The following is a 21,278-nucleotide window of genomic DNA, read 5'->3' on the forward strand; positions in this document are numbered from 1 at the left end:
AATGAGATTTCTCTCAACATATGTTAACCAGAATCTTCTTTAGATTGGCAATTTCTTATTCTGTGATAAGAGAGTGAACAATTGTGATTCTTTAATTTAGAGTTTAAGCTCATTAGCTCAATTGCCAACAATGAAGATCTTAAAAACAAAAAATAATAAACAAAAAACAGCAAATGTACTGTTATCTTCAGTTTTTTGGTTCCAGTGAAGCCCTTTTACATAGGAATGAAATCTGTGATAACCCAAAATTATAAAAATGAGACACAAACATTTAAGTCTCTATACTTTAAATCCAAGGCATTTCACATAATGTAAGCCTGATTTATAATTTACAAAGTATGCATGAAAAACAGTCTATTTTCATACCTAGTGCAATCTAATACACGGTTATATAGATATATATGTAGATATGTCAACAAAGAGCGAGTATACAGTACCTTTAACTATCTTATCCAAATAGTGAGCTTGGGAAATTAAAAAGGAAAAAAAGAACAGACAGACATTTCAGAAGTGTCACATGGGACAAGGAAATTTTCAGAATTTACATGCAAATCGCATAGCTGCAGCTGACATAAGACTCACATCACACGACAGAGATGCACTTCATGGCTTCTAAAAATGCAATATATTCACGTTTCAGCAAATGTAGTCACGACCCCAGGACACACTGAGCACTGTACGCAGGTCCACTAACACTACCTTTCCCAGATTGTTTACAACGCACCCGCCCTGATCCTTGTTGAGATAATACGTCACTAGCTAAGTAGAGCAAATGGAATCAATTCTTTATTGCTAAAGAATTTTGGCTATTTAGAGCTCTGACGTCTATAATTATCCAACTTTCGGGGGAGTGGGGAGAAAAGAAAATAATTCTACTTTTCAAAAGTTTGTTTTTAACACAGTAGTTTCCTAAGAGTTGCACAGCGGAACGGCAGAAAGGGCAACAACCTGCAAGCCCTGGAGGAACCATTTATGTATGTTTTGCTGCCGTCTTTCTTCAACCTGAGAGGCAGACTCACAGAAATCCTGCTTCGTTCACCTTCTCTCTTGAGTTACTTGCATATTTACCAACTGTCGAACTTCGATGGTTAATAAATAAGAAATAAAGGAAAAAAGAATGAAATTGAGAATCCTTTAGTAAATGGAGAAAATTTAATATATTATGAAAAGAGCGTTTTTAAGTTCGGTAGAAAATGATTACCTAATAGCCCTTGACGACACGTCACAGGGACAATGCTGTATCTAGTCCACCAGGAAATATGAACTGTTCTAAGATCCTATTTCTTTTTAGGATTCATACAGGAAATAGGCTCTGTTTTCTCACAAAAGCTTTGCAGGAACAGTCAGGATTAAGACTGAGTCTTTCACTGTACCTGTCCATTTAATCTTTCCTGAGGTGATAATTAGGTTAAACCTTTCCTCTTGAACAGAGGCATAAATACCTCCCTCCCTTCACTCAATGCAGAGACCTAACATTTTCTCGATAAGCCTCAATTCTTCTTGCTTCGTCGAAATTCATACATCTTTAATGATCTAAAATTGCTTTTCAAAGACGCTTATGTTGATTATTTTTCATTACTGACATATGCAAGTGATAGCAGAACTCTTAGCAGAAAGATTTAAACTGTAACTTTCAGTTGAGCCACTCAGGCCTCGTAGTTTTGTCATGTGTGTAAACAAAACCATAAGTGGTTTTGACACATCTGTACTGTGCATATAAAAGGATTCTTCTCTTTGCCACAGGATTCCATTAGAGGTTTTTGAATTGCATTTAAAAATAAACAGAGCTAATTGACAATATATTACAGGGGAGATTAAGGTAAGGGAGAAATTGTCTTAGGCACTACTCTAAAATTATAATTTAATAAAAATAATTCCGTTTTCAAACATTAAAATAAAAACATATTATTGAATAACATCATTCATAGAATTTCTTAATTCCTTCTATATATTATGCAATTTAGCAGAGCCCCTTATTAATAGCTCATAAAAAATCCTGGCGTTTCAGATTCAGACGGGGCAGTGTTTCTGAGGGAATTCTTAGATTATGAAAATTAATGACACCGATCACAGCTGAAGAGTAATAAGCCTTTTGCTTTCACATCAGGTCCACTTCAATGAATACAACCAAAACAGGGAATGTAATTAATTCTGATCTGGATTAGTAGTTTTAAAGTAGGAATAAATTATTTCTAATTTAGCTAATCCCATTATTTTAGCAAACAATCAATTATACAAAACAGTGGATTGATTACAGGTAAAGGTAGGTTTGTCACTGAGTCAAAAGAACGTCGAAAGTGAAGCTGAAATTAGAAAATACATTTAAAATATATGGCAGCTTAAAATTTACATAACACTTTAAATATTAAAAATAAACACAAGTTTTGCAAAAAGTTAAAAACTAACCATAAGAAAAAAATCCGTACTGAGAAAAAGATACCAAGGTTTGTCATTTGCATTTTATATTACAGGAGAGAACTGTGAGGCTGATAGTTTAAGATAGAAAGAGGGAAAAACTAGCACCTACATCTTGGCCTTGAAAAGTAAAATTTCTGGCAATACCACAAAGGCCTGGTTCTAAATAATGAAGATGTTAAAGGGAAATGTCGATACATGACGTTCGAACGATTATTAAAAATAGTAACTGCAACAATAAAAACATCATTATATAAGCCACTACAGGAAATAATCAGAAAAATGCAGGCATGTTGTAAGAAGCGATTAGGAACAATAATCGTAAAAATACAGTATATTTAAAAATTAATATGCCTAACAAATGCTGAAATTAACATTAAGTTGCAAAAAAGGACTGAAAACTAACAAGCGTGTTCTCACACTGAAGAGTCATTCTTATTAGATCTACTAAGAAGTTTTAAATTTGTTTTATAGAAGAAAACTCTTATAAAAATGAGTACCAGACATATAAAATGGAGCCCTTTAAAAACTATTCTCCAGTAAAATGTTGTATTCATAAAATATGTTCCTTGGAGTTTCAATTATTTATCTTTTAAGGAGACCCATGTGGAACATAGAGGGTGAGTATTACTGTATTTCCTCTAAGACAGTGATTCTTAATCTTGTTGGGGTCTCAGATCTCTGAGAAAAGTGGTAAGAGTTATGGATTCCCCCTCCAGAAGCAATGCACACATGCTCACCAACACAAAGCGCTGTCTATGATTTTAGCTCTTGCATGAGCTCTAGTTCCATAACTTGCAGATTATGAACACCTGGCCGATGCAGTAATGATTTCCAAGTTTCTAACTCTGGCCCAGGTCTTTTTCTCTTGGTTCAGACTGGGTTCAGAATAATCCAGCGGACACACCTGAAGTACTCTGATCCCCAAAGATAATGATACAGGCTTACGTTGTATCAGATAGTTCTGTCCTAAGTGTTTTATATGACTCTCTCAGTTAATCTTCACCACTGCTCTATGATGTAAATACAGGTGATACAGTAAATATGGATGAAGAAACTGAGGAGAGGAGAGACAGGCAATTGGTGCCAGGTCGTAGGCTAGCAATCCAGGCTGCCTGGCTCCGCGGCTTGCTCTTAACCACGATGTCATGCCTCTTCTTGGAGACAGAGAAACAAATTTTTTTTTTTCTTTAATAGGAGGAACTGATGAAAGGATGTAGAAATACTCTGCAATCGTTCCTGACCAAATATAAATTCAAAAGGCGACTTCTTTCCCCCAAACCACAGGGTATTACTACCAGTTTTCAATTTCTTCCATGTGGCTTCTTTGAAAAAATGCTAGGTGGATCTACCTTAAATGGCAGGATGTGTGTTTTTTAAACGCCAGGGCTAATTCTTGGCCTTAATTGTCTCTCTTTCAAAATACATTCAGACACACAAGTCATCCCCACAACGCAATGAAACATCTGCTCAGGTGTCAAGCCCATGCACTGGAGCTCTTGGTCTACCTGCCGGTACAGGAGGGCAAAGGCTCGGTGAAATTTTAGATGCAAGAGAAAGGTTCGGCTCATCCAAAATATTTTTATTACATGATTAACCCATAAACCTCCCTTATCACCAAAGCAAATGACTTGTACTGTATCCTTTTTACATATTCCCCTTAAGGTGTTATTTTTTAAAAAAGAATTCTTTCTCTTTTCAGGGCCTGTATTTACCATATTTTTCCCCTTTGCATTTTGGGGAAGATGGGTGGAGGTGGACACGAAATGACTTGCTCTCGTCTGTACCCCTAACTAATGGACCTGGGTTCTAATGTCCCTTAGGAGTGACCTTGATTAATGTGTAGTCTTGTACCGTTTTAATCCCTAATTAGGGAGAAATAGCAACTTTTTGGAAATTTGACTTATATGTTGTTGCCTCATCTGCTTATGTTGCAAAATTATGGGCAGCCTTCCTCCTCCATTTCCTCTAGTTCTCTGATTTCCCTTTCTCTGCCCTGAATACTTCTCATGGGCAAAATCTAGGAGTATGAACACCAGGATAAATGTAAAAGAAGAGAAAAATCGAGAACTAGCTGTGATAATGCCATTTAAGAGATTCCATGAAAATATATAGCTTTAAGAATAGACAGACACAGGGACCTAATGTGTAAATCTTCCCTGTTGGAAATGAAAACCCCATGGCCATGCTAATCGTATTGATTACCTGGCTCGTTAGAGATGCTTAATAGCTGCTGAATAAAATGATTGAAAGTAGGATGGTGGCAGTCCTAGTATGTCCTACATGTGTTTGCAGCTTTTGAAGAAATTCTCTCAATAATACAGAGGCTACCTTGTGAGAAATGAGCAATGTAAGCAGTGCCTCATTGACAACATCCTTCCTCTCTCCGTCCATCTGCTCCTCTCCCCTTGCTCAATCCATTGATCCCAACTACATACAGTAGTATTAATCATAACTACCATTTACTGACTGTTAAATTGTGCTGCAAACTATGCTAAGCATTTTACATGAATTAGCTGACCTAACTTTCACCATCCTATAGGGTAATAGGTACTATTATTATCTTCCTTATTTCACAAATGGAGAAATTGAGGCATGGGTAATTAATTAGCTTTCTCAAGGTCAAAATGATAACAAGTGACAAAGTCAAAATTCCAATCCAGCAGTCTGAGGCCAAAGACCATATACTTAAAAAATAAGCTATATTTACAACTCAGAAGAACCAGAACCATGTGCCTAGGTAAGATAGACTAGAAGCATCATTTGTTTTTAGATTGGTCAATGAATTTACTTAAATGAAAAACTAAGATGAAAAAATGTGGAAAATCTTTAATTTAACACTGAAAAATAGAGAAATCAGGAAGTAAGGTTAAAATCCAAACTAACTTGAAATATTAATTTGTTGTCAAAGCCTAATAAATGAGAATACTTTATACAGATTAAAGGAAGCTTTATAAGAACTGCTGCAACATGTTCTAAAAGCCCATAGTTTGGAAAACCAATTGGGAAGATATTTAAACTAGGGCTAAAATTGGGAAAAATTAAACCAAATTAGGAAAAAAAAATTCGTTTGTAAAATCCAAGAACAGAAGTAGCTCAGTAAATACATAAAGGTTGTATACAAGAAATATCTGCTGAGTGGTAGTCTCAAAGAAGGATGTTCATTTAAAAGTGAGGTCAAAGGAGTATTTATGCCTGCTTTAGGGAGGAACTGGGATATTTGGGAGGTCTATACAGAATAACATTAATTCCAAATTTGCTTTCGTTTTACTGTCAAACTGATGCTTAAAAATATAGAGAAGAAACAAAGGCAACCCCTGGTGGTTATATATACATTAGGCAGCCCACAGGGAAAAATACGAATTGTTTTGACTGTGTATACATAGTTGCTGATGTATACAGTTATGAACTATTCACATTGTTTCTGCTGTTGACAATGTGCTTGGCTGGAACATATTAAATTGTGCGGTATTTTTACTGGGCTACTGAGTTGACTCCTGGGTATAGCCCAGACACAGGCAAATAACGCATAATCTAGAATGCTGGAAATATTTTTCAGTTTAATCACTACAATACACTCTTAGAGGCCCATCTTCAAAGGAGGGTAATTCAATCAGATAAGTACATAATAAAACATTGATATTCTTCACTATGGTGATTCCTGCAAAGTCCTTGGAGTCGAGGACAAATTATTATTTAGCATTGTGTGCTTCATACAACTTTATAATACAGACTTTAAAAAATGATTCACATTAGTATCTCATTAAAATCCTAAATAGGTATCATTCTTAGATTATTCATGTAGCAGCTCCTGTAGGATGAGAGAAAAGCTACAGTCTGCAAATAAGTACATATTAAATCTATTTATTCCAATCAGTGACTGTCTAAATCAGCATGCAAGCTGCAAGCCCATTGATTTGATGTTCTTTAATTGGTGCACACTGCACTGTTTTATTACTGATTACCCTGTCATAAAGACTTATGACACTGACATAATTTTAAACACCATACAACAATTTACTCAGGCCCCTTAAAATGTTCTCACCATAGAATTCTCATTCTAAGATTAGGATAAAACATAGTATATATTTCATCTTATTTAAGCGAGCCAATTAATTTGAATTTTAACAACTAGTAAGTGAGGTTGTCAGGGAGGAAAAACAGTTTGTGTGTGTGTGTGCAAGCATGCGCATGTGTGTGTACACATCCTGTGTGCTTTAAGGAGCTTTTACGGCTCTAAAATTGGCAATAATTTTTGAAAACCTGCATCAAATAAATTCTTTCTGAAAGTTTGCATATTTTATCCAAGAGTTTGGAAATTTGGTGTAAAAATTATCTGTACAAATATATTACCTCTTACATATACCTACCCAAGCAAAATCCTTTGGTTTGGAACGTTATTTATACCAAGACATTACAAAAGAATAAAATAATATTTTTCCTGATTTAAGACAGCCCAGAAAGATCTGTATTCTATGGGAAAGGTGCTTTGAGATAAACCACATTTTATAAAGTCAGCACTACTGAAAAAGTGCTGTTATAAGTTGCAGAGCTTTGAACAGACAACTGTTAGAATAATGTTGGTATTTTCCTTCAGTTTAGAATTTCATGCCTCATTGTAGACTATATCTACGTAATGGAAGTAACAAAGGAACACGCGATGTAGAAGGGTATATTTGCTGATGCTGGCGTGTGCACAGCCTGTGGAAAAAGATGACTATTGTTTGGCACGTGATACCTGAGTTTTGTGGTAGTCTTTGCACATGGCGTGATTTTATCCACTGGACCATTCACAAACATGTTAGTAAGCCAGGTCTACCTTTAGATTTTTACTCCCTGTTTGAGTTCACTGAATAACATAAGCAAAAACAGATTGTTTTGGGATTTCTTAGATTAAAAAAAAAATCAGTAGGGGGAGTGTGAAGTGGGTAAAGAGGATCAAATATATGATAGCTGAAGGAAACTGGACTTTGGGTGGTAATTACAAATTGAATATGTAGATGTCAAATTATAATGTACACCTGAAAATTATATAAATATATTAACCAATGTTACCCCAATAAACTTAATAAAAAAATCAGGTATTCTTTAGTACCCTAATTTGGAAACTAAATTATCAAGAGACAGCTCTTAACATTAATAAAAATTATAATGCAAAAAATTTTACATTAAATATTTGGATCTTTGACATTTTGATAACTCGGTTATAACAATTATTGATGGTGTCTGTGTAGTACTAACAATGGCAGGAAACCATAAAAATGATCTATTGATTTGGCCAATATTAATGACTATAGTTTCTTGTATATCATTATTTTTATTCATAAAATTTAATATTTAAGAAAAATTTATAGAATAAGACATAAATAATTGTGTAAAATATACTGGGGTCTTTTTCTTGTTAGTTTTCTTGATGATCTCTGGGAAAATAAACAAAATTGAACTATCCTTTAACTCACCTAAGTTAAACTATAATTTATTTTGGGAAAATCATTGATAAATAGCTCTTTTCAAAGGTGTTGTACGGAGAGAATAATTTTTCTCTAATTGTGATTGAGAGTGTGCACAGATGTCTACTACTTTCATTCCGGGCACAAAACTTTTCTGAGCCTTTTTTCATGAGCTGTTGATACTGATTATACAAGTCATGTACCCACTTTCTGCGTTTTCAGTGGTCAATGTCTGTACATAGTATTCAGCCTACTAATAATATCAGCTGACCAAAAAAACTGGAAGTAAATTTAAATTTTCGAAAGTGTTATGTAGAGTTTTCAATAACTAGTTAACAAATTTCTGAACTCCTTCATAGTATAAATTGATTTTCTTCTTTTTTGTTGTTGTAATTGTTATTTTTATTTTGGCAAACTCTGAGTCCTGTTACCAGCTATAATTCAATTTTCCTGAATACAAAAAGTGATATGTTATTATTAAGACATCACTGACATCATTATTACTAGATCTGTTTCTATGATAATTCAATCTTTTTTGACAGGTATACAGATATTCGTTTCTCTTTATTACAGGCAAAAAAATTAAATTTCACCTATTCCACTACACACACACACACACACACACACACACACATGCACCAATTAAAAAGTAATTTAGGAAGTGACATTGTTTAGTGCCTAAGAGTATGGGCTTGGGAATGGCTCACTTGGGTTTGGGTTTTGTTTCTGTTACTTACTAGCTGTACATCCATCAAAAAGTTATGTACCCTCTCTGAGCCTAGGTTCCCTCAAAAGAGATTTTAATAGCTTCTACCTGATAAGGCTGTTGCGAGGATTAAATAAGATAATGTAAGTAGAGAACTCTGCATTGTGCTTTAGCACATAGTAAACACTCAATAAATATTAGGTATTATTAATTCATCTTATTAATAAAGACAGTTCAAAAAGGACAAACTCATGAAGTAGCTGGTGACTATGACGTATGGAAGAAATCTGATTAAGCAGAGGAGCTAGGGACTGCCAACGATTTGTTTTCATAAGCCATGAAATTCGCTCTACCCCAATAATGCTAGGATAAGCCCCCTCACGCTCCACCTCCTCGAGTTACGTTCCCTTTAATGGGAATATTCTTCATATGAACTGGCCAGTTCCCAGAGTGGAGACAACTCCACTTTTGTGTCAGGAAGTTTTCTTATTCCTCATCTCACATAAACCCTCTGCTGATGTAGATGCACAATTCCCAATCAAAATGTAATTCAGTTTTTTGGAAAAAAGAACACATCACAATGGGTCTTTATATATTTTGTGTTCCTGCCTTAGTAATTTATCCAAGCAAGGTCAATTAACATTTTCTAAAGAAGTGTAAATATCTGTATAAATATTCATATGATGTTTACAAATTCAGAAATACAAGTTACTTTTATAGTAAATACTTGGGAACTAAGACAATTTAAATATCATATTTTATATGCATATCTCTAGCCTTATATCCCAATTTTGCTAAGAAATTTTAATTGTATTTTTCATTAGGAAATCTACTAAGTAGATGTGATGGAATATACATGGCGAACTTTTGTGGCAGAGCGATGTATGTTTGTGTGTTATCATTCCTAAGTACAGGACGAAACCTGCTCTTGGCTGAGCAAAGCTTTCCCAGTAGCTGCTTCCATTTACCGTGGGTGACATGCTGGTGCATGAATCCTAATTGCACATCCAGGCTTTTACTATGTGGCTTGGTATCTATGCTGGTCACAGTTCAGAGGATAATGCTTTTGGAGGGAGGAAAGACTTAGGGTATGTGTGATAACCACACGGATAGTTTTCTCTCTGCTTTTTATGGCAGCTCCATGGTGATTTTGTTCCCCTTGCATATGCCAATGTATTTGGAGTGGATCACGCACATGCATAATAATCACTACAGGGACTCATCTTAAATGCCAAGAGTTGGAGTGTATGTGAAAAGCATTATTTTACACTTCATTGTTCATGTGGGGACTAATTAATGAATACCTAATGCCATTAATTCACAATTAGATCACTTATGTTTAACCACATGCTTTCTATGCATACATATATAAATATTAATTTTGGATAGAATGATAATCATTCAGCTCCACAACAATTAAACAGCTGTAACCTGTCTCATGTGTTAAGTGATGGAGCTGCAGGCAAGCTCTACAAGCAGATGGTCTTACCCACCCATACTTAATGTTAAAGACTTTTTTAAAAAAAGAGGTGTTGACAAATCAGAAGAAGTAGGCATAGTTTTAATGCAAATCGGCCAATTTGCAATGTAGATTGCCCTGAAAACTAATTTGGTGTATAGGAAAAAATTAGGCCCTGTTGTTAAAGGAAGACATTATATTACATTTGGATATAGTAGATTCCCCACCAACATAATTATTTCCTAATTTCATTCAACCAACAGAGCTTAATGGAAAAGCAGCTGGCAAAGTATTCATATTTATGGACCTCCTTTGACTGCTCCTTAATTTATCCAAGGCACATGTCTGTTAAACCCCAGAAATAATAGCCATATTTCAGACAGCTGTTTTCCAGTTTCACTAAAGAGGCACTCAAAAAGGAGAGGGTCAGTGAACCCATCATGAGGAAGAGCAATAGAAAAAGATTGGCTCTCTTCACATATAATTTGTGAATATTATATGTTAAATATGAAAAGGGAGAAAAGCCATGGCTTTTGTATGGACGAACACCACAACCAAACTTGTATTTTAAAACTAAGTAGGTGGAAAAGGAACTGTTTTATGATGAAAAGAGGCTATTTCCAACTCGTCATATTTAGGAAACAAGAAAGATATATTCCGCCATTGAAAAGATTCACCATTGAAAAGATACCATTGTGGGAAGGAATACTCCTATTCCTTAAAATGATTGAAAAATTCTAAGATTTTATTTACTCCACTAGGGTAATAAGGATTTCTGCATATAATGAAAATTACTTAAAATTCACATTAACACTTGGCTAGCTGGTTGGCATTCTACAGTTACCTGGCTTGAGTTTTAAGAAGAATGTGACATATTTATAGCCTGGCAGTTTTTCTCTTCCTGGCTAATATTGCAAAATTGCTGACAACATATTATTTCGCACCTGGTTTCACTCCCAAATGCCATGGACCTAAACTTCTCAATAATAGCCTTCTGATGAACTTGGCAAGAATTGAAAAGAATGTTTTTCATCTTTATTTCTGATTAAATTGTATATTCAGTCAATTGAGCTTTAAAACCTCCTATATCCTGGATTTTGGTGGAAATTAAAGTCTTAAATTGTTTTTAAAAGATGCATGCCAATGAGATGTTCCAAAATGAAAAAGATACTGTATAGTATATAAGTAAAGGAACAAAATGGCAGACTTTTAATAAAACAATATAGTACAAATTTGACATATAATTTAGTTGGTTTCTATTCAGGTATCACGTCTCTCCATAAGTTTTTAAAAAACAAAATTGACTTAAGATGAGAAATGAGGTTTAAAGAAGCAAATGAGAATTCCTAGTCATGGTATTTTCATATTTTAAAAATCTGTCATGGCCTGTAACATTTTAATTCAAATTAACAGATTCAAAAATTTTGGGGGGATAATAATTATAGCTTATATATTGTTTCCCTAAGACACAGAGTACCTACACAGTAAATTATTTTTAGAGACTGAAAAACTATCTAGAAAACCGCTACGTTCATGGTGGGGGAAAAAAAAAAAACAAGACAGTAAGAAACAAAAGAATCAGGTTTATCAAGCCTAAAGAAATCAGGCATGTTTCAACGACACCTAAGTGATCACAAAACAATACATTTTCTTATAGACTGCTCCCATTTGATAAAAATGACAGTGGTTTTAACTCTCCATTTTTTTTTTTTTTTCTGAACTCAGATGCCTCTAAAGCCAGTGGGCCTTACAGTAAGTGAACAGGAATAAACTTAATTTATAGTAGTTACTGGGACCTAAGTTATACCACAGGAGGAGACAGAAAGGAAAATTTGTGCACAAATAACTATTATAGTACAGAATTCATTATCATATGACTCTAAAGTATGTGAAACATATTTGTTCAAAAGAACTCAAAACTCTCATCCTCATAGGCTATGTGTCAATCAACTAAATGGAAAGATATATATTAAATACAGATATATCCACCCACAAAACAATTGCCTACATTTAGAATTGAGGTTTAGAAGTCCTAAAAATGCCCTTTTTCCAAAGTATAGAACACATTTCCCAAAACAATACAACTGTCACTGAAATTTATCTCTCAGTAGCACGGCTTCCATGTGATTTTAAGCTCTCTCTCAGCTTTAGGCTGTGCCTTTCTTTTCAGAGAGGATAAATAACAGCATGAAGGATAGGGCAGAGCAAATGGAGACTCAATATCTAATGTCAATAGCAAAAGTTGTTTATGCCTACGCTTTTTCCCATTCTTAAGGGTAAAGAAACGATGCCTAGGAAAATAAATCGTTAATATGACGAGAATAATTTATCGGGATGGCCCTGGAGACTCTGATTTTACTGAAGGTCACACTGCAAATCAGGTACAAAAGTTATGTGAAGACTTTCTTGAGGATTTGTCTGATTTGAAGATATAATTCTAAATAGGGCTCTTGCAACATGATATGACTCATGCAGGCAGGTTAAGAAGATAAGGGATGATGGAATGCTACAAAGTTAAATCTGCAAGGCACGTCACAAAAAGGTAGTAGAAGAGTCGAAATTAGCAACTCAAGCTTCATAGGATATGGCTTGTCAACGTTAGTAGAAATTAAGAGTGATTCAAAAACTTTGACATGCGGCATTTAAGAATAAAATATGATAGAAACAAAGTCAAACTTACTAAAGTTTCAAGTTTAGACCACTAAATTACTCTCTCACTCAACAGGTTATTGAACACTGAGTGAAAGACTAATTTAGCTTAAAGTTCAGATCTTCCATTGCCTGCAGTGCTGGCTACTACTAAAGTGAACCCATGACTTCATGTCCTCTTATCCTGAAATTGGTATATGTAAAGACAAATAAATGAATACAAAAGAATGATTTACTTAGTGAAGAGAAAAAACACTCAAAGGTAAATTAATTTAACTAGCAAAATAGTGAGCTAGTTACCATTTCTGTAAACAATACACCAGCAATTATCCAAGCACTTCTTCGCAAAAGTGAAACAAAACGAAATATTCTTAACTGACTAGCAAAATAGACATTATCTTTGTGATAGTTTAAAAAATATTGAAACCAAGTAGGGAAAGCACTGACAACTGAACAAAATGTGGCCTCCGTCATTTAATTTATGAAGGTCAGAGAAACTAGTTTTGCATTTTTAGAGATTATGTGACATCATTTAAAAAATACCAATTCTGAGGGGATTAAAGAGGATAAAGTACTGTATATAAAACTGTTAACTGAATAAATTAGACGAAAATGAAAAAAAAAATAACATTGAGAGGACCCAAATGGATAGTAATGTTATCTCAAAGGAAAAAATAGACATCTAAACATCAGCCTGATTTTCAGAACATGGGTGATACTCTGTGACCTCTGAAGGGGGCTTCAAGAGTTCTCTTAGGAATCGCCATCCTCTCAGTCACATCAAATGACTCAGTCACTGGGACTGCAGAGGAGGAAGGATCTTAAGAAGTTCTCTTGTTTTGCATACTTCATGAGAGGTTTTTTAGCCTGTCTGGATTTTCACTGCCAACTAAGTCAGTTTAAGAGAATGTCTGCCCTCTCAACTCCATGCCTACTGACACCTGATGACCCACTCTCCACAATGTACGACGGATCATGAGGCATCTATGTCCACACTTTTAGTGTGTCAGGAAGTGGAGGGAAGTAGTGGTTTCCATATCTAGCATGCACTCCTGCTTTTCTATTGGCTAAGTCCTCTGCATAAAGATAAGACTCAGTAGGGAAGAATTAGTCACAGCCACTAAAATCAACTTTTCATTAATTTTAGTCCAAAAACTCTAGCATCAACAACAGTAACAATAAGTATCTATACGGTGTTTACTTTGTGTCCAATACTCTTCTAAGTACTCTTCTACAGGCTTCAAGACATTCAATACTCTCAGCAACTCTATGAGGTAGGTACTATTTTCATTTCAAAACGGAGGCACAGAGAGCCTAAGTGTCTCCAAATACACACAGTTATCTAGTAACGGAGCTGGGAAGAGAGGAAGATCAGATATTGTGAGGTCTGAAATTATATAACTTGGAGGGCTCTCTTTAAGAAAAAGAATACCAAATAATGGATGTGAAATTGGGTACAAAAGTAATTATTTAGAATGAGAAAAAAATCATAATATATTATAATTTTTAAGCTGATAAAGATCATAAATATCAGAGAAACCATTAAAATTTTAATTAAGTGCCTGACATGTCCTAAATAAATACTTTTTCATATATTTTTGGCTTCTATTTACTCTTTGATTGCCTCTTTATAAGATAATGAATTTGTAATATTTTCTATGACGAGAACAGAAAGCTAATTCAGGCTTTATTCAATGTGACTGTTTAATATGGTTTTCATTATTGATAGTCTAGAAAAGTTTTATTTGGCTTCAAAATTTATTAGTAATGATGTAAATATTTGGCATTACTGTCAAATTTGGAAGCCTTTTTTATTGTAAAATAAACTAATCTTAAATACTCTTTGAATTGATAATATTCATTAACCACTTTGTTGTGATGTCTTCATAGTAGAATATTATATGAATTTTATGCTCTCTTTCTCAATATCAGTACTTCATGTTGTCTAAGCAAGAATTCTTTTCTCAGCACGTTCATATGATTCACAGATGTGACTTCCCACACTGGTGAACTAAATTTTGTAGTACTATTACAGGTCTGTGCCCTAAAAATACAAGAATTCTGATAAATTCTTCAAAAACTATTCATCAGAAAGAGAAAATTATGGCAAGTTTATAATCATATAAGTTCCATGATCAAGTATCTTTCTGACAGGAACAAACTGCTGTTTTGATCAGGCATTTTACAATATATCTGATTATAAGAAGAATTTTCTACAGACTTAACTTCTTCCATACATTTCAAACCTTATTTCTGCTCCACTAGCTAGTTATTTCGGGTACAGGGCTCCACAGGACAAGTTCATATCTTCACATAATCTCTGACCCTGTACTTTCATGTGATTAGGTGAGTCAGTGGGTGGTGGGAACATTCCTGGATGGCTAGCAATACAACCACAGGCAGCAATGACTTCACACCTCATAAATATATCCAATTACATCTAAACTAAATGTGCCCCCAGCTCAATTTCTCCTTAGCTGAGTATGTGCCAGTCACCCCAGTGACATCCTACACAAGGAAGTGTGATGGAAAGAAAGGTGGAGTGGAAAAAGACAAAGGTCTTAACTGATATGTGACGTTTTATATTTTAATGTATGACCATATAAATCCTATAAATCCATGGTCTCTGAGATCTTATAAGGGGGGTCTGTGCAAGTGAGGGGACCTGATGCTACAGCTCCACCAGTTTCATAGTAAATATATCGCAAGCCCCATCAGGGAGGGACCAAGGTAGGTGGCACCAGAGAGACCCCTTTCTTAACTACTGCATCACACTGACAGATGCGAAGCCAAATATTTCTCAGAGCAATCATTTGCAGGTGTAATGTGCAATTGTCAACAGGGAACTACAAAGTCTGAATTAATGTAAAAAGAAAGTTTTAGAATTTTCATATTCTATATTATTAAGAATATGAATCCCAATTTGGGAACATTACAAAAGTTACAAAGAACACTGTTTTTGCAATCTAAGTGACTGTATATCAGAGTGGTCATTTCTTTTCAAAATCGTCACCTATTTTCTTATTAAAATTATTGGAGTGACATTGGTTAATAAAATCATATAGGTTTCAAATGTACAATTCAATAGTACACCATATGTATATTGCACTGTGTGTTTGCTGCCCAAAGTTAAATTTCTTTCCATCACCATATAATTGATCCCATTTTTATTTAATAAATTTTTATTTATTATAGATCAACGAAACTAAGTATGTTCACCCTGGTATAGTTTTGATCTTTTTCTCCTTTACTCCCATATTGTTTAGTAGACAACTCCCCGGCTGTGTGTATTTCATTTTCAATTTCTAATCTCCAACATCCCAAAGCCCAGAACAAGCATGGTATTTAATAGAGGTACGATCAGTACTGTATGTCTAAGTTTTGTCTGAACAAACAGAGCATGTCTTTGTGATCATTAATGATCTTGTTTCCCAATGTGTTAAAGAATTAGAATAAAAACAAATAGCTGGTCTTTTGTAGCTTAAAGGAATTAGGATTTCCCCTAGGCCAAATTTCCATTTGAATTCCCTGAAAGTACATGGAAATGATGTAGCTCGATAAAACAACTCTGCATTTGAGACATTACTAGAAGAAAAATATCACAATAGGCTCCCCCATTCTTTCATCATCATGATTTTAAAAGGCAACCCTCTCCAACCCCTCACCCCAAATTCAGTAACTGCTTGTTAAGCCATACTCATTCTGAGACTAGGTTATAGTTTTAAAAAATGAAATAGGAAGTTTATTAACTCTTGAAAGCAAATTCATTAGATAGAAATTTTGTTTAATCTTTTTTTTCTTTTTTTTTAAACTTCACACCCTAAACATTGTCTGGGCTGTGGTTTGTCTCATATATTCTTAAGACCAAATTAGAACCTCTAATTTGTTGGACACTATTTGCTAGGCATTTTAATAAGTGACTTACATTCTAGTATTTCACTTGATTTTAACAATCCTATGAGGTACATAATATTCATATTGAGGAAACATATGCAGAGAGGTAAAATGACTTACCAAGGTCACATACTACATAAATGGTTCAGCAAGGATTCAAATTCCAAAAACCCTTAAATAGTAGGATATTCTGCTTCAAAATCTCATGATAGGTATTATATCCATTTTATATTTGAAAAAAAAAAACAACTGGGTTAAGTACAGTATATATGTTATAGTAAATAAGTCACAGAACTGATTTGAAAACATCTTTTTAAAAAAATTTCTAAGCACATGCATTTTTTTCATTGTGTTACACTAACTTTCAAAAGTAGTAGTATTCAACTTTCACAGATGAGATGATCAATAATTTCTTAATAGATAAAGAAATGAATAAATTATCAAATGAAAAGTAACTGAGGCAGGCAAATGCGACAGGAAAAGTAAAAATAAAAGCTGAATAAAACTGAGAATATAAAAGGAACCCCAAGCTTAAATCTACTAATTTTCCAAATAAAGCAGAAATTATTACTAAAATCTATAACTGCAAGAGATCTCAAGGGGTACTTCAGTAAGGGACACTATTCAAGAGACCTAAAGGATAGAAAGAAGTTAAAAAATACTCCCTTCATAAAAATACTCCTCAAACTAACAAAACACAAAAACAAAACAAAAACAAAAACCCTAGTGTTTCATATCTAAATAATGATGGCATTGCTAAAACTATTGAAATAGAGATGCAAAAATTTCTTTGGGATCTTGTTCCAGGATTTAAATGTTTTCCAACCTGAGGTTCTTCATTATATGCAACCAACATTTAAACAATTTAAGTCCATTTTCTCCATTTTTGTCTGTGGGGAACTGGGAATTGCCAATCAGCCTCTACAGAGGTGTGAGCCTTCTCTACCTTCATAACAACCCCTTATGGCAAATAACAACAAATGTGTTATTCAAATTCAGTGCCCCCCAAACCCCACCATTTCAGGTCACGATGTGACCTATAGCCTCCAATGCTCTCAGAAGCAGATAGATGTCTATAGAGGCGATTGTTTTCAGCAACTGCTGAAAAGAATAGTTCTTAGAGGAAGCCAGAGGTTAGTAATACTCAAAATTTGGTACTTAGGATTTATCAGTGCCTAGGATGTTAAGTTAGCATTGCATTTAAAAGTCATGGATTCTGCCTACAAACATCTGTCCAGCAGAGACTGACATGACATTTGCAGTGCTCCTATGGCCAACCAACTCCAGCCACAGGCCAGTCAGAAGGCAGTTCTCCATTCTTTTCTTAAGCAAGAAGAAAAGAAACAGCCGAACCAAATGAGTTGCCTTTATGTAATTATAGATTCCGGTTCCAGTTAAATGCATCAATAGTGAACTTATTGAATTAGGTCAAGACAAGTATCACTTGGTTCACATATTTGACTTTGATCCACCTCAACTCTCACCATGCGGTACTGTTTTAAGTTTTTTTTTTTTTTATAGATAGCCATATAATATTCAAATTATATCAACTATTACTTATAAACTAATTATATTTAATATTTTCAACTTGCTTCTGGATCCTCTAAATATTCTTATCTTTCCTATTAATGAAAAGCAATGGTAGGAATATGAGTATGATAATCATTTGACCCTTTTATGGGATGGTGGCATACTGTAAGATGACATTATGGTAGATGAGCATCTACACTTGAGCTAGTACTATTAAATTGTATTAGTAATAATTGCTAGTGCTTTTTTGATGTGGTTCAATCATGTAACTTCTCTTTATTTACAAAAGGGCCCAACAAGGGGAGGAAGGGAAAAATATATATTTTAATCATAATATTGCTAAAAGTAGATTTCCCTGTGTTTCATTTTCCATCTGCATACATCATTAGTCAAAGTCTAACAGGAAAGAAGAACTTGGGACACATGATTCATAACGAGAGGAAATATGAACACACTAATAAAAATATCAGGGCGGAATTCTTTCAGGTAGATAGGGTGTTCAGTGAATATTGTAAATTCATAAACTATTTTACTATCAAAATGCCTACGGTTTTATGAAAGCATGAACAGTTATGAAGACAGTAAGATGACTAATGAAGAATATTCTTTGCTTTCTATTGGGAACTTCTGGTTGCTTCTAACTGTTTAATTTCTCCTCTATCTCTCTTTCAATTAACCTCCCTGTTTGTATTCAATGAGATGGCACACAATATGGAAAAAGAAAAAAAATCTTGCTGATTTATGAGTATTCTTTTATAAAGTGGCAGCTTCTTTCTGCCAGACGCCTAAGTGTGGAAACTGAGAGGAAATGCACAGCACAGTAAACTGTCCTCAGTGAGAAAATGTACCACAGTTTCCTGGGTTGTTTAATCAGTGGCTCACAGAGGCTCCTTTTAAAATGGCCCCTTAGGCGTCATTGTGGACACATACACAAGTAGGAAGGAGGCAGGAGAAAAGCAATGGGATCTTTGCATGCCAAAATTTGAATCACTGTTCCAACAGTATGAAGGAGCAAAACAATGATTTAAAGGTTCTCTATATCTTGTAAAAGGTTCACTTCAAGGATTTATTTTTAAATAAAGCAGGTCCTTTCTTTCCACACTGTTACTCATATGAAGTACAAAAGCAACAAAATAAAACAAAACAATAGAAATGGAATTGTTAACAATCACAGCAAGATATGTTAAAACAAAACTCTCGTTTTGTTGCCAGACAACAGAAAAGTTGTTCGAGAACAGCTCAACTCTGAGAAACGAACCATGTAACATTGCCAAGGTCAGCGAGGACAACAATAGAATGATGTGTTTAGTAACTGTTGGCTGGCAAGTTAAATCTGTCCCATGGATAACTTTACGGTATACTTCCTGGTTTTCCAAGCTATATGTGGATGTGTTTGTTGTGCTTCCTAGGAAACATGCAGTCAAACTTCCCTCCAGCTGGAATCAATTCACTTCTTCTGACTGGGTTTGGGGATAGTGGGGTCACAACATGTGAGGTAGTATGATTAGAGCCATGTTTTTTCGCCCTCCTGTGGTATGTGGGCATTCTGAGGTTTGAGCACAGAGCTGCTTGGTCATGGGGGAATCATATTGTTCTCCGTATGTCCACGGAAAGATACACAAATTGTACTTGTCAACTTTTTTTCTGCATCAACGTAGTTCTCGTGAAAAACAGGAAGCCTCTCTTAGAGAGTAGAGGAGAGGGAAGCCACATCAGAATGGTGGGGTGAGCCAACTGCAAGTGTTGTGAGTAGGTACTTTGCAGGTGACCTCAGAACTACACAGTGCCCCAGCTGTAGGCAGTCAGCTCACATCCAATAGTGAGATCCTAAGAATGTTCTGCAGGTAAGAGTTAACACAGTAGGCCTGATCTGTAGAAGTTTGCAGGTCTGGCCTTTGGCTGGCATCTGGAAAGCTGGATGTTCCTGCACTGATAAGGTGATTTTGCTCACCTGAAGCACTAAATACCCGCCTTTCTTCTGAGAGTCTGGAATTTTGGTGGTTGTGGCTGACAGAGGCTACCTCTTTGATCAGCCCCAACAAAAATCTCTAACTCTGAGTCTCCAATGGGCTTCCCTGGGCAGAAACACTGCACACATGCTGATGTACTTCACTGCTGGAGAAGGGAGCATGCTCCACGTGACCTCTCCTGGTGGCAGAGAAAGAACACAAGAAGCCTGTGCACGGAATTCTCCAGATGCCGCCTGACGGGTCTTTTCCCTTTTCATTACCTACTACAGCTGTGGGCACAACTACCTTGGCCCCTGTGCGTCCTTCTAGTGGGCCACCAAATGCAGGGGTGGTAGTGGGACCCTTGAAACAAATGTCAGGGATGTCGGTAAGGTCAGAAACAAGTTTTATAAAGATACAATTATAACAATTTACAAGATGCACGTGATTTCAATTTTCCCATGACAAAATTCCTGGCTAACTAGTTCCTGTGAGCAGAAAAGTGACGTTTGTAATACAGATGCAGTAAAAGAAGAAAACTTTTAAGATATTGAGACTCCCCCTAACATCTTTACCAAATTTTACACTACAGACATAAAACCATGTGGAGAAATGCCATACCTCAAATTATGAAATTTTTGCCAGACTGTGCCATTTATAATTAAGATTATACACTTTCGCTGAAGTGAGGGAGAAATCTATTACAGTTGACCCTTGAACAATGCATGGCTTATGGGCACCGATGCCTGAACAGACGAAAATCTGCATATAATTTCTGACTTCCCAAAAACTTAAGCTGTCCCTCAGTATCCTCAGGGGATTGGATCCAGGACCCTTCACACACCAAAATCTGTGGATGCCCAAGTCCCCTATATAAAATGGCCCAGAACAATGTATACCACAGAGAGGAAAATAGCACAGGCATTTATTGACAAAAATCCACATGTAAGTTATTCAAACAGTTCAAAACTGTGTTGTTCAAGGGTTAACTGTACTGACTTGTATTTTCTTTAATTAAATGTCTTAATTTTGGTGACTCAAATAATAAAAGCAAAGATCCTGAATACCTTGAAAATATGGTATTATATATGTTTTGGATACTTCTGTATCTGTGCTAAATACCATTTATGTATTAACATTTGTACCTTAAACAATTATTTGATTATTTTATTTCAGGAACATCATCATATTTTCAGAAACGCAAAGTGCATAAATTTGTTTAAGAA

At 35.1% G+C, this 21,278-nt stretch overlaps 1 protein-coding gene across 11 annotated transcripts in view; it reads right to left on the reverse strand.

Annotated features, from left to right (window-relative positions):
• Window positions 1–21,278, reverse strand: part of TENM3 (teneurin transmembrane protein 3) — a 766,204-nt gene that overhangs the window by 75,034 nt on the left and 669,892 nt on the right. For 9 of the 11 annotated variants that reach the window (XM_036228685.1, XM_036228687.1, XM_036228683.1 and 6 more), the window contains one exon: window positions 438–464. The exons of the other annotated variants lie outside the window; for them this stretch is intronic. In XM_036228685.1, coding sequence (XP_036084578.1) covers window positions 438–464 — 27 coding nt within the window. The remainder of the gene's footprint in view (window positions 1–437; window positions 465–21,278) is intronic. 11 annotated transcript variants of the gene reach the window in all.

This window comes from Rousettus aegyptiacus, unplaced genomic scaffold, assembly GCF_014176215.1.
Source record: "Rousettus aegyptiacus isolate mRouAeg1 unplaced genomic scaffold, mRouAeg1.p scaffold_m13_p_11, whole genome shotgun sequence".
In the NCBI taxonomy this organism is placed as follows: domain Eukaryota; kingdom Metazoa; phylum Chordata; class Mammalia; order Chiroptera; family Pteropodidae; genus Rousettus; species Rousettus aegyptiacus.